Raw genomic sequence first — 12,987 nt, 5'->3', positions numbered from 1 at the left:
TTTTCCTTTACGCACACCTGGTTTCAGGAAGTAACCTCTATGTCAGCGGGAGAGGTGTTTGAAGGAATGGCTCAGGAATTCAACACAAAAATCTTGCTCAACAGGACAGGTGAACAGCAGACGTATATCTCTCTCACCACAGGCAACACGACGGCAGAAGCTTTAAATCTCATCCGTGGAAAAGCTCAGAGAGACGGAACTTTTCTGGAGGCGATCTGTTGAAGGATTTTATTTTTATTTTTCCTCTTTAAGAAGAAAGATATCTTTTAAAACAGACGAATATGTCTCGGGTTTCGAGTATTTTACCCGATGAGGCGGTCTTTGATGACTTTAAAAGACAGTGTTTAGCAACCGACAACTGGCAAAATAAGTATGACAGCAATGGGATGCAAGTGTGGATCGAGGTGCGCGCTGTGAATAAAGGAAATAACGTACCTAAAGTCCACAAGATGAAGGTGAGTTTGCTTTAGCACCAAATCTAAAAACTATAATACCTTTTAAAAAATAAATCAGTTTTATTAGGCTGTCATGCTATGTGGGTGGTGTCCTGTAACCCTCTGTATGTTTTCCCCAGTGTAAAATGATAATCAAAGATGTGTCAGCTGCTACCATGTTCGACGTCCTTCACGACAGCAAGTACCGCAAGAAGTGGGATCTAACTATGCAGGAGAGTTTTGACATTGCCCGGCTCTCTGCTAATGCTGATGTGGGCTACTACTCATGTGAGTGAGCACTCTTATCACTTGCAATGCTCTGTGTGTTTGTGGTTTGGTGTGGGCCTGATTAGATGTGAGATGTTGTTTTTGCTGATACAATAACTACAGGTGTGTGTGTATATATATATATATATATTCATTTCACTTCTCTTGACACTTGATTCAGCTCTCATCTATGAAGACTCATCTCATCTATGGCCTCTTGTTACACCAGTGTATTTATTGCCATAATAAGGGCACACTTGTTGAGCCTAAATACTGAACTAACAGAGAAAAGCTTGCCCAAGTATAACATTATTTATGTCTTTATTTATTTTATTTATTTTGGCCTTCTGCAGGGCGTTGTCCAATTCCATTAAAGAACAGAGATGTTGTGACACTGCGCTCGTGGCAGGTCACAGATGACGAGTACATCATGGTTAACTTCTCAGTCAAACACCCGGTACGCCACCTCCTACATCCACTCAAGATACATAGCAACCATTGCCTCTACACATACTGTTTGTACAGCTCTTTGACACCTCTTTGTCCTGTTTTGTGTGCACTGATTTATTGTTTAAAGCTAGCCTTATCCATTGTCACATTGTGCAGAAGTATCATAAAAATGTATAATTTTCCTTATTATTCTGCAAAATGTTTTCCTTGAATTATAGAAATACCCTCCTCGCAGCGACCTCGTAAGAGCCGTTTCCATCCAGACGGGGTATTATATCAAGGCCACAGGACCAAAAAGTTGCACTTTTACATATCTTTCACAAGCAGACCCCAAAGGTAAAACTATATGCAACAATTACTTTGTTCCATTCAAACTTAGAGTTCTTGATTCATTTCTGCAGAGTTCTTACGATGAATGTGTGTCTTCTAGGCTCTCTCCCAAAGTGGGTGGTGAACAAAGCATCCCAAGTTCTTGCTCCTAAGGTATGTAATGATTCACAGCCACTTTCCTGCTAAACATTTGTTCACCTGTAGTAAACATCAGAGCTGTAAGTGATAAGGTTAAATTCGTAAGCACAGTATCGGCATCTGTGACAGCGTAGGTGTGTTTTCACGAGGGTTTTTAAACGTGCAAGAGGGGTATGTGTGTGTACATGTGCACACTCATAAGGGAGGGGAAAAGTTTCATGTGTCTTAAGTGACAATGGTAACCATAGAAACAATTTAAGGGCCTGTCCTGACGAGGCTGCTGACAAAGGAGAATCTCAGCTTGAGCCGTCAGTCGCCCTCCTGGAAGAACTTGTTCCCCAAGTTTTATATTTTCCGTAGATTGAAACTATTTAGACCAAAGTGTATCCACGTGTGTGTGTGTGTGTGTGTGTGTGTGTGTGTGTGTGTGTGTGTGTGTGTGTGTGTGTGTGAGAGAGAGAGAGAGAGAGAGAGAGAAAAAACTATAAATGAAACAAGAACAACAGCAAGAAAAGTATTTCTAAAAGTCTGAATGAAAGTATTTCATAGGTTATCTCCAGGTCACATAAATCTGACTGGAAATGGGTAAAAGAACAACTTAAATTGCTTTACACCATCAAATCTACCGATGTCTAAAAAATGCATACAACCATTATAAAACCAGGCGTTCAAAACATCTTATTTAAAAGACTTTAGAAGTGTATCCATTTAAAATCCTACATAGGTAGACAAAATTTAAACCTTCTCTCTATATACTCAGTTTTGTTTGAAGAACTAGATTGCCTGTGCATTCTGGAAATCAGCCATTTTTATCTTCACTTCCACTTGCCATGTAATCTACCACGCAGTGTTTTATGACCATCTTTATCTTCAGCTTTGTTGACTGAGAATGGAGGTGTGCTGCAGTCCTTTAACAATCGCATCATCTCTTCTCTTTTTAGGTAATGAAGAGTGTGCACAAGGCGGGACAGGAATACTCAAACTGGAAAAGTCAGAATTCCCCCGATCTCAAGCCCTGGCTGCACCCAGAGCAGAACACCCTTCCCATGATGGACCCCGCTGAGCTGTCAATTCAGAGAGCAGACTCACTGGAAAATGTGGATGAAAGCTCAAAGCTGGATGTTAACGAAGGGGAGGACAGCAGCTAGATTGAATGATAGTGATGGGAGGAAAGGTGGACAAAGACGGAGAGATTGAGAGGTGGACTGTAGATGGACTCGAGGTCTCCGGCTCTCTGTGATGTAACCGTGATCCTCCAGTTCTAAATCGGTGTGCCTTCGAGGATGAGCAAGAGCATGAAGTGTTTACAACTGTCTTGACAAGATGGAAATGAGCACAGATCAAGTTGCCATCACCTCAATCTGTGTTGAGCTAAGCTAACTTACACTGTACAGGGTTAGAGGTGTTGGGGTTTGAATGTGACACATTTACAATACTACATTTACAATTGCACCTAAGACAGTCGATCTTTAGCTGCAGCTACATGAACAAATTTTAAGTGGAAGAAAGGGAAATATACTTGACTTCAAGCAGGTCATTATAAGTGACTGTGAATAGAAATAAGATTAGAAAGTTGGCAAACACCTGTGGAGAATTGTGACACTAACTTCACTTCAGAATATTGCTTCTGAAAACAGGAGAAACTGTTTCAGCTCACTTCATCTTCCTTTTGGGGTTGTAGTAGACAGAACGATAACAACTTTGTGATGATTTACACTTAAACACAGTTTTGTTAATATGTTCGCAGCATAATGTATAGGGAGCAACTTTGTGGGGCAGGTTGTCTTTAGCTTTGTAATTAGGAAGGCTTTTTTTGAAGGCGTGTTGCCTTTACTCAGACGTTGTGTAATCAAGGTGTTTGCATTGTAAATTATTACAAATGCTAGAGTTTCACTGGTCCACATGGAAGGCACTGAAGTAAACTCCCAGTTAGGTTGTATTGCCAAGTCACAATACACACAGAATGATTGTATTTTGTTAGTTGAATATCAGTTGACCTAAGGATTGGAATGACCATAAAGGCTTTTTTTCTTTTTTTTCAATATTTATTTCAAGTTGTTGTAAACTGATGAAGTAATGGCCTGGGATGAAGCCCCTGTAGGTTGACAATATATTTTTTTTTTCATATTAAACTATTTAATGATAACAATGTTACAAAGCATTCCTTTTTTCTTTTTTTTTTAATAAACCTCACAAGGTTAACAAGCTTTTGTACTTGTTGTAATTGTCAAATAAGAGGAATGCAGTCAATCAGTTTCAAGAGAAACTGACTTCAAGGGTGAAACAAGTTCTGCTACTTGCACCAGAACAAACCAGTCCTTCTCTAGCTTTAGTTCCAGTTCTTCAAGTGCACAAAGCCAAATGCTAGCAAAGGTTAAGGAGTTGAGCTTTATTTTTGTAATCGTAACCTCTATAAAAAATACAAATACTGAACCCATTCAGATCAAATGAAAATCCAAACATAAATTCTTTACATAAAAATGTTCAGTGTGCAGAAATAAAGACAACACTTGGATAAAACTGGTAGCTATTAACATAGTTTATTGTATAAAAGCATAATGCACTAATATCCAGAGGTATTCCACTGTTTTCTATGAATGTTCCAATGTATGCAGATTTAATTTGCAGCCAGATGTTGGATCTGCAGATTCTACTGACTACGCACATCTTGAACCAGGCAGGCCAAAATTATGAAAGCACCAGACTGTCTTTGGTTTGAATTAAACCTGCAAACCTTGGTGCCTCCACCGCACAGATAACACCCCATTACAAGCTTTACCACTACGCTCCGATAAATGTTATGCACTTTAATAGCATGTTACAAGCCATGCTCGTAAACCATTTGGCACCTCAGACACACAGTTTATGCAACAGCATTAAATCAGCTCACGCGCAGTGTATGTAAAACTCGTGCCTGGAACATAAAAGTACCAAAGCCCTCAGTAGCAGTGACTGAAATGTATATTTACATCCCTTAGCATTTCATACACAATTACAAATATTTACTAAATATGAAAAAACAGCATTGTGCAATATATTCATAAATTCAACAGAGGTCTGGTGACCATAACTCATATCAAGTGATGGTGTTTAGTCCACACATATGCAAACATCTGCAGAAATATCATAACAGGGCTCGAGGAAATGTGGGAAAGGTCATCTTTAAATCCTTTGCTTGACCAGAAAATATCTATTATTTATCTGTTCTATATAATTTATAGTTTAAAATCTAATTTATAGTCTTAAAAAAAGTTCTGCATAGAAACTTTAAAACTTCCTAACCATATATTCAATCGAAGTAGAGTTCATCATGTGAAGCATGCAGAAAGGAGTATCTATGAAACTCAGTCTTTAACGTCATGTATATTTTCCTTACATGAAAGACTGAATGAGATTGTTAGTCATACATTAGTCATCTTGAAGCTGAGACAGAATGGAGGCCAGAGTGTGTGGGAGGATTGTAGTGAAGTGCAGTTAAGTATCCCTCTGTCTTTGTCTCTCTCTCTGCTGCCATCTAGTGTACGGTCCTCTCCTTCTGCCTTTGGTAGTCTGATAAAACAACCCACAAAGGACACCATTAGAGTACTGACATGGGCACTGTTATAGATTTCTGTATCAGTATGACATAGCTCAAAGTTTTTACTGATTTAAAGTTTTTATTGTCTTTTGTTTTTGCACTCAGATAAGCCAGATGATAATCTTATTATTATGATGGCACGATGGCATACTGACAATGTTCAAATTCTTGAGAAATTCAGCATGTTTTAAATATATAACACATGCTGTATTAGCACACTGAGGACTAGTAAAAGGCACAGACTAAAACCTGCTTTCAAACCCAAAGTGAGCACAACAGTTTCCGCTGAGCATTTAACCTAACAGCAAAACAAGACTCAAATATTTAAGGACATTAAGTGTAGATCTGTCTTAAAATAATATCTTACAAGATCCCCACGAACACAAATTCTGCAGGAAAACAATTTTTTCTTTCTTCATCTCTCTAAAACATCTTAACAGTTGAGATAAAAACACATGTTGACATAAATGTTTTTTTAGGTTGTCATCATGCTCCTGATACAATCGAGTAAACCAACGCTTACTGTAGGGAAAGAAGCGAACCCTCATCAGGATTTCTCGCGCAGTTTTCAGAATCTCTACAGCCTGAAGAAGACAAACATTATCCATGATCTTAAACAGAAAATATAATGCAATGTTGTGATGAACAAGATATGGAACAAAAAGAAAACTGCAACATTTGGCTCCACTTAATCTTGCATTTTTTTAGTATGAGATCTGCTGTTTCACTGGAAGAGCAGATAGATCAGGAGGACAAGCAAAAACTTGTCCTCCTGACAAGTTTCCAAATACAGAAAGTATCTGTGAGTAGATGCTTTCTGTATTTGCACATTAATGCTACAACATGCATTTGCATGTCAAAATTCAAAAGAGCTAATATTTACACATTAGATTAAATGTCTAAATATTTTACATGCTGCAACAGGAACTACATTTTTCAAAATAAAAGCAAAATGTATATCTCCTCAAGCATTGCTGATTTTAAACAAACAAAACAAAACAGAACACAAAACAATTATGGTGCATCTGGTGTGTCATTATTTCTCACAGCGGTTTGATTATGGCCAGAATGGCTTACACTGTAATTCTCTTATAGAAAGTCATTCATGCTTGAAAAAAATATGCAGGGAAAAAAAGTTTCAAGCCTCTTTTGTTTTGATTTTGATGATTATGGCTTACAGCTCAGGAAAATCAGAAATCCAGCATCTCAAATTACCACAATATTTCAATATCAGTTTGAACAAATTATCGTTCAAATGGTACAAATACAGTGCATTTTTTATTCTCGTTCAGTTCATGCAACCACAATCAGGGGGAAGTCTGCTGACTGACAGCCTTCCGTGATGAGGGCAAACCACAGAAGGCCAGTGCTGAAAATACTGGTTGGTCAATGCTGTGTCAAAGCATATCAATGGAAACCTGACTGGGAAAAAAACACATGACATGGTAGGAAAGTATCCACAAGCAACAGGGATGGCCGCAGCTTTGAGAGGACTGTAAGGATAACTCCATCCCAGAAGTTGGGAGACCTTCACAAGGAGTGGACTGAGGCTGGTGTCAGTGTATCAGGAGCAGCTTTGACATCAGTTCAAAGCTTAGTTCGAAGTTTTTCACATGAAAGTAAATTTTTTTGTTTCATTTAGAAATCAAGTTCCTAAACTCTGAAAGAAGACATTTTAGAGCACTTGATGCTTCCAACTGCCGGCAAGATTCATGGAGATGCCAATTTCCTTTTACAGCAGGACTTAACACCTGCCCACAATGCCAAAACTACCAAATGGTTTGCTCACCATGTTATTAATGTGCTTGAACAGCCAGCCGTCTCGCCTGACCTGAATCCCACAGAGAATCAATGGCACACTGTCAAAAGGAAGATAACAAACACCCAGGCCAACCAGGGCTTCAGTAACACCTCAGCAGTGCCACAAACTGATCACCTCCATGTCACGTTGCACTGATGTAGTAAATCATGGAAACAGAGCATTGCCCAAGTATTGAAAGAATAGGTGAACACACTTTTCAGAAACTGGACATCGTTAGATTCCAAATCCTTCTTTAATCTGAAATATTCTACTAATTTGAGATAGTGGACTTCTGATTTTCATGACTTATAATCCATAATTTTTTGAATGAAGGTACAAAAACAAATGAACTTTTTCGTAATATTCAAATGTTTTGAGATGCACTTATATATAATGCTCATTGTGAGTATAAATGTCATGGTAATTTTTAATGGTAAAAGTGAACTCCAATTCCACCAAGAACAGTGGTCAAATATCCGTCAGAATAATTCAAGAACAGGACCACGTTCATGACAGGGTTAAGTTTGTTTTACAAGTATAGCCACAATATGTGAATGAGTGTGAAACTAATAATCCAAGAATAATAAAAAGAATAATCCAAAAAGTTTCTTGATGGCTATCAAAAGCATCTGGTTGAGGTGCAACTTGCTAAGAGACATTCAACCAAATATCAGTGGGTGTGTAGGGATATTTCTGAAAATAAATTAAAAATGTGTAAATACTTACTTTATTAAATCTAACTTAGATTTAATTTAATAAATTACCTCATTGCTGATACTGTTGTTGTTGCAGGATAGGGTAAAAATCTCACCCACAGTATATAAAAGGGTATCTAATATCAAGTATTTTCCTGGGTATAGGTATCGATTTTTTCAACTCTTGAAATTTTGAAATACAAGTAAAACAATATGTCTGGATTATCCTATACCGCACTCCACCGAAATTAAAGTTTACCCACTTTTTGTAATCGTGAGCTTGATATTGACAAAAAAATTATTATCGTCATCACCATTAAGGATTACTTGAGCAACCCCGCCTTGAATATGTTCTGACTATAGTGAAGATTAAAGAGCACAGCACAGTATGTGAAGCTATTTGTTAGTCTTGTACATACATGAATAGAAATACATCTAAACTAAATCAGATTTATGAATATCACAGTAGATTTCAATATGTAAGTGTGTGCTGGAGACAATGTGTTGAATAAAGCCTGTTTGAAATTCAGCCTCGACTTACTCTTGAGTGCTCTATGTCTTGGAAATCAACATCATTCACTGAAAGAACCTGGTCTCCCTCCTGCAGCCCTGCTCTGTGGGCGTCTGAATCTGGGACCACCTGCCAGCACACAGAAATTATTTAAATTGATTAAAAATAGGCAAACAAATAGTCAGCAGCACAGCAAGAAAAAAAAACCATACTAATAACCAGGGCTGTGCACGCACCTTGGATATAAAGATTCCTAACTGTGACGCTTTTCCACCACGGATATTGAAGCCCAGCTGCGCTCCTGGAGGCTTCTTCAACACAATGGTGCGAGGCAGAAACTGTGTGAGCTCATTGTTATAGTCAGGATGATGAACCCGCTAAAAATGAACCAAGAGAAGAAGAACAGCCAGCGACATTTAGTTTCTCCAAGTTTGCTTCTTCTGCCTTAAAAACAATGTGATGAGAGTGAACCGCCTTGTAGAATATCACATCGCATAATACACATTCAACATCACCTGTTTGGAAAATAAGCAGCTCAGCAACAACAACAACAACAAAAAAAGGTGTTTTCATTGGGATAACAAAATCTGGAAACAGCACATTCACAAAAAATATCCACCCATTTGCTTTCTGTAGCACATGTAATGGTATTGCACAGTCCTGACCTTTGCAGTCAGGCACCAACACCTCTTTACTTGTCAGATTTCCAAACGCATATAAGACAGGCTTCAGGAACTCACTGAAACCCAAACACTAACTGAAAAAAGGAGTTAAAGGCGCCAACTACGAAACCATGACAGACAGAAAAGCCTCAAGGTGACACAAGGACTGTGCGTGCACCTACAGGTTACAACCTGTATGTGACCACCTATTATCACATTACATTGGGAAGCCCCATTCCTTGGCATGGAAGATGCCATTAAAAGCTATAAAAAAGCAGTAGCAAGAAAAAAACCCAAGAATCTTTGTGACTCTCAGATAAACTTAATAGTATTCAGTAAAATTACCAGTAGATACTTTAGATACAGCACTGTGAAAAAGTATTTACCGCTTCCTGATTTATTTTTTTCCCATAATTATGACACCTTCATATTTTAGAACATGAAACAATTTTTAACATGCAACAGCTACTGAAAGATAACCCAAGTACAAAATGCATATTTGATTATGATGTCATTTATCAAAAAGGCCCTGTGTGAAAAAGTAGACACCTCCTAAACCCAATAACTGGTTGTGCCACCCCTGGCAGCAAGAAGTGCAATTAATTGTTTACGATAACTGGCAATGGGTCTTTCACATTACTGTAAAGGAATTTTGACTCACTCTTGCACTCTTTGTGGACCACTCAGAGTTAAACTTGCTGGAGTATTTCGTCATCTTACTAAATAACCCAAGTTTGCTCAAGCAGGGACACAAACTGATGGTCGTTCATTCTCTCGGGATTCTCTAGTAGAGAGAAGAATTCATAGTTCTATCAATTACGGTACATCGTTTAGCTCCTGAAGCAGGAAAGCAGCCTCAGACATAAACACTACCACCACTAGGGCTGCCACGATTAGTCGACTAGTCACGATTACGTCGACTATCAAAATCGTCGACGACTAATTTAATAGTCGACGCGTCGTTTGAAGCTTTGTAAGATCCCAAAAGATGCAGGAATAAGTAGTAGGATTTAAGAGTGTAATAACGGACTGAAACAGAAGATGGCAGCACTGCATGTACAAGGATGCCAGCTGCCGTTAAACCCCGAAGAAGAAGAAACTGTCCCAGAATTCATAGCGCAGCTCAGCTCAGTTTCCAACAATGGCGGCAGCTAGTTAGTTTTAATGTTACTGTTATTATTCTTTCTGGGTCACAAAATAAACGTTTAACATATTTTCAGGCGAGAATGTAACTGTGTAAACTTCAAATATCTGCTCAGTTTATCAAGACACCACATATTTGCAAAAGCGCTCCGACGTTTTCGGAGACGTCTGTTACCCACTAGCTCCATAGCTAGCCGGGGGCAAGGCTCACTAGAGCCGGTGAGAACACCGGACTCCCGGCAAATCTTTCGCTACTCAGGTTAAACATGATATATAAGCCACTTAGATAACTTAAAAATGTTATTGTTTGGCTTTTTTCAGTATTTTATTTGTTCATGAGTAAATCGGTTTGGCTGAAAGTTATAGTTTTACACAGCTGAATAAACGTCAAGCAGACACCTGATTATCAGAAGTGTGAGATGCTCCAGAATATACTCCGGTGTCCTGTTATATTTTAGATAGCAAGGAGCAGAGGGCTGCGTTTATTAAACTCCACCAAAACAATCTGCAAATTTCATTTAAATTTAATAAACTATCATCTTGTCTTCATTTTTAGTTAGCACATACCTTAAACACTTAAAGTTGTAAGCTAATGATAGTTATATAAGAGCAGATGCATGCTGGTGCAATAAGCTGTACGTTTTATGTTCAATGGATGCATGATCTGATTAGTCGACTAATCGCAAAAATAATCGGTGACTAGTCGACTATCAAAATAATCGTTTGTGGCAGCCCTAACCACCACTATGCTTGACTGTTGGTATGATGTTCTTTTTATGAAATGATTTGCTAGTTTATGACAGATGTAAAGAGACACAAACCTTCCAAAAAGTTCAGTTTTTGTCTCATTAGCCCATAGAACATTTTCCCAAAAGTCTTGGGGATCATCAAGAATATTTTATGGCAAATGTGAAACAACCCTTCTTTTTAGTCAGCAGTGGTTTTCTCCTTTCTTATTGTTTAATAATGACCTTTGACCTTAACTGAGCCAAGTGAGGCCTGCAGTTTTTTAAATGTTGTTCTGGGTTCTTTTGTGACCCTTTGGATGAGCCATCAGTGCACTCTTGGAGTAATTTCGGTAGGTCAGCCACTCCTCAGAAGGTTCACCACAGTTGCATGGCTTCTCCCATTTGTCGATAATGGTTCTCACCGTGGTACACTTGAGTCCCAGAACCTTAAAATGGCCTTGTACCTCTTTCCAGACCGATGGATGTCAATTATTTTGTTTTTCATCTCTTCTTGAGCTTCTTTAGATGATGACTTTTTGCTTTTTAGTAAAGATCGTTAGGCCCACTTCTCTTTGTCAGACGGGTTCTATTTAAGTGATTTCTTGATTCAACAGGTCTAATGAACTGAACCCAAAAAATGTGGTTAATCACAGTTCATCATGACGTAACAAGGGGGACAGTTACTTTTTTCATGTTCAGGGCCAGGTAGGTTTGAATAGTTTTTCGCTCATAATAAATTAAATATCATTTAAAAACTGCATTTGTATTTACTCTGGTTATATTGGACATATATTAAAATTTGTTTGATGATCCCAAGCATATAAGAATGACAAATATATATATATAAAAAAGTTAGAAATCATTAAGGGGGCAAATACAATTTTCCGGCACTGTAAGACGGTTTTACAGCAGCCAAAACATTAAGCACAACCTATAAATCATAACTAAAGTAGAATAGATAAAAAATATAAATATATACACTATATAATAAAGGTACAAAATGTTTAGCACATGATTTAAGCACAAAGGTTAGTTGGAGTAATATCTGCCATACCTCCTGTGGAGGTATCCATGCAGGCGGGTTCTCATAAGAAGGCAGGAATACCACTGGCAGCTGGTAATCGTCGTAGGGAATTTTCTGGTCCATGGTTGCTAAAATTTCCTACCGAGAAGAGAATAACAGTTCATTGTTATGAACTACGGATGCACTGGACTGCTTGATACAAATTAAAGGGAAATCCCTGAAATCCAGACCGCTGATTTAAAGAGCTCCGGTGTCTCTATTGTGTTGTGGTTTCGGACACGTAACTTCAAGTCAATATAATGTCAGTCCCTATTCCATGACTGTAATGCCTTCATTCGCCGGGGTTTGGCATTAATGTACCCACATTATTACACCCGGTTTTGTATGTATCATTTTTAGATAAGGCATAAAGAGCAGAGAAGACCAAAACATCAGCTAAAAACACAGCTGCGTTCACAACTCTGTAACAGGTTAGCCACCAAGTCCGAATAGGGACGTTATATGGCTAACACTTAGAAATATCTTCTAAAAAAAAATACGCATGTGGATCAGGGGAAAGAAGCGAGATAAAATAAACGTGTGAAATTATCTCACAGTGGACAGTTTCATATGGCAATAACACGCAAACGCATCCCGAGCTAGCACCACGATTAGCTTACTGTTTAACTGTAAACGAGCTAGCTCTGCTCTATTAAACAGGAAGCACTTTGACACGCGCTATTATTATCACAGGAACTTTAAAATAAATGCACTTGGATCATTTAGCATTGAAAAACATGAATGACTGCAACAAAACAACAAAAATATATCTCACCTGCCAGTCAAAGGGCTAGCAGTGTAAACTTGCTGCTGTAAGCAATTGCAGGCAGCTATAGTGCGTTATCGCCCCCTCCTGGTGTGGAGTAGTTACTACAAGACGTCCGACAGCACTGTGGCATATTCGCACTTTGAACAGCTACAAAAGTCAAAGCGCGTGAATTCGTGGATTGGTGACTCGAGAGGGCGCAATTGAACAGCTTTATTCACTGATTACAGAGGTCCTAATCACAGAGTTGAAGTTGTAAGTAGCTTAAAAAGTGAATAAATATGAGTACAAATTTAAATTACAAGTTTTTGTAATACTTTTTGCAATTGTAAATGTGAAAAACAAGTGTGTGAAAAAGTTACAAGGTTAACAAAAATTCTACATTCTCACATTTTATTCTACAAGCTCTCACGTTTTGCTGC

The 12,987-nt window shown here is 38.2% G+C and overlaps 2 protein-coding genes across 2 annotated transcripts; one reads left to right on the top strand and one right to left on the bottom strand.

Moving 5' to 3' along the window:
• Nucleotides 1-23: 23 nt before the first annotated feature.
• stard14 (START domain containing 14) lies at nucleotides 24-3,821 on the top strand. Its single transcript, XM_031743695.2, has 6 exons — nucleotides 24-455; nucleotides 575-722; nucleotides 1,055-1,158; nucleotides 1,370-1,487; nucleotides 1,582-1,634; nucleotides 2,561-3,821. Exons 1-6 carry the CDS (start codon nucleotides 282-284, stop codon nucleotides 2,765-2,767), a joined length of 804 nt encoding a protein of 267 aa, XP_031599555.1. The 5' UTR covers nucleotides 24-281; the 3' UTR covers nucleotides 2,768-3,821.
• Nucleotides 3,822-4,136: 315 nt separating this feature from the next.
• On the bottom strand, nucleotides 4,137-12,693 carry pdzd11 (PDZ domain containing 11). The gene is made up of 6 exons (XM_031743801.2): nucleotides 12,575-12,693; nucleotides 11,791-11,898; nucleotides 8,440-8,580; nucleotides 8,234-8,332; nucleotides 5,720-5,780; nucleotides 4,137-5,168 (listed from the first exon to the last, which is right to left on the bottom strand). The coding sequence occupies exons 2-6, from the start codon at nucleotides 11,881-11,883 to the stop codon at nucleotides 5,134-5,136; spliced, it is 429 nt and encodes a 142-aa protein (XP_031599661.1). The 5' UTR covers nucleotides 11,884-11,898; nucleotides 12,575-12,693; the 3' UTR covers nucleotides 4,137-5,133.
• Between the last annotated feature and the right edge of the window lie 294 nt (nucleotides 12,694-12,987).

This window comes from Oreochromis aureus, linkage group 2 (genome assembly GCF_013358895.1).
Source record: "Oreochromis aureus strain Israel breed Guangdong linkage group 2, ZZ_aureus, whole genome shotgun sequence".
NCBI classification, from domain to species: Eukaryota; Metazoa; Chordata; class Actinopteri; order Cichliformes; family Cichlidae; genus Oreochromis; species Oreochromis aureus.
The sequence above is the reverse complement of the archived record's forward strand: the minus strand, read 5'-3'. Positions and strand labels throughout refer to the sequence as shown.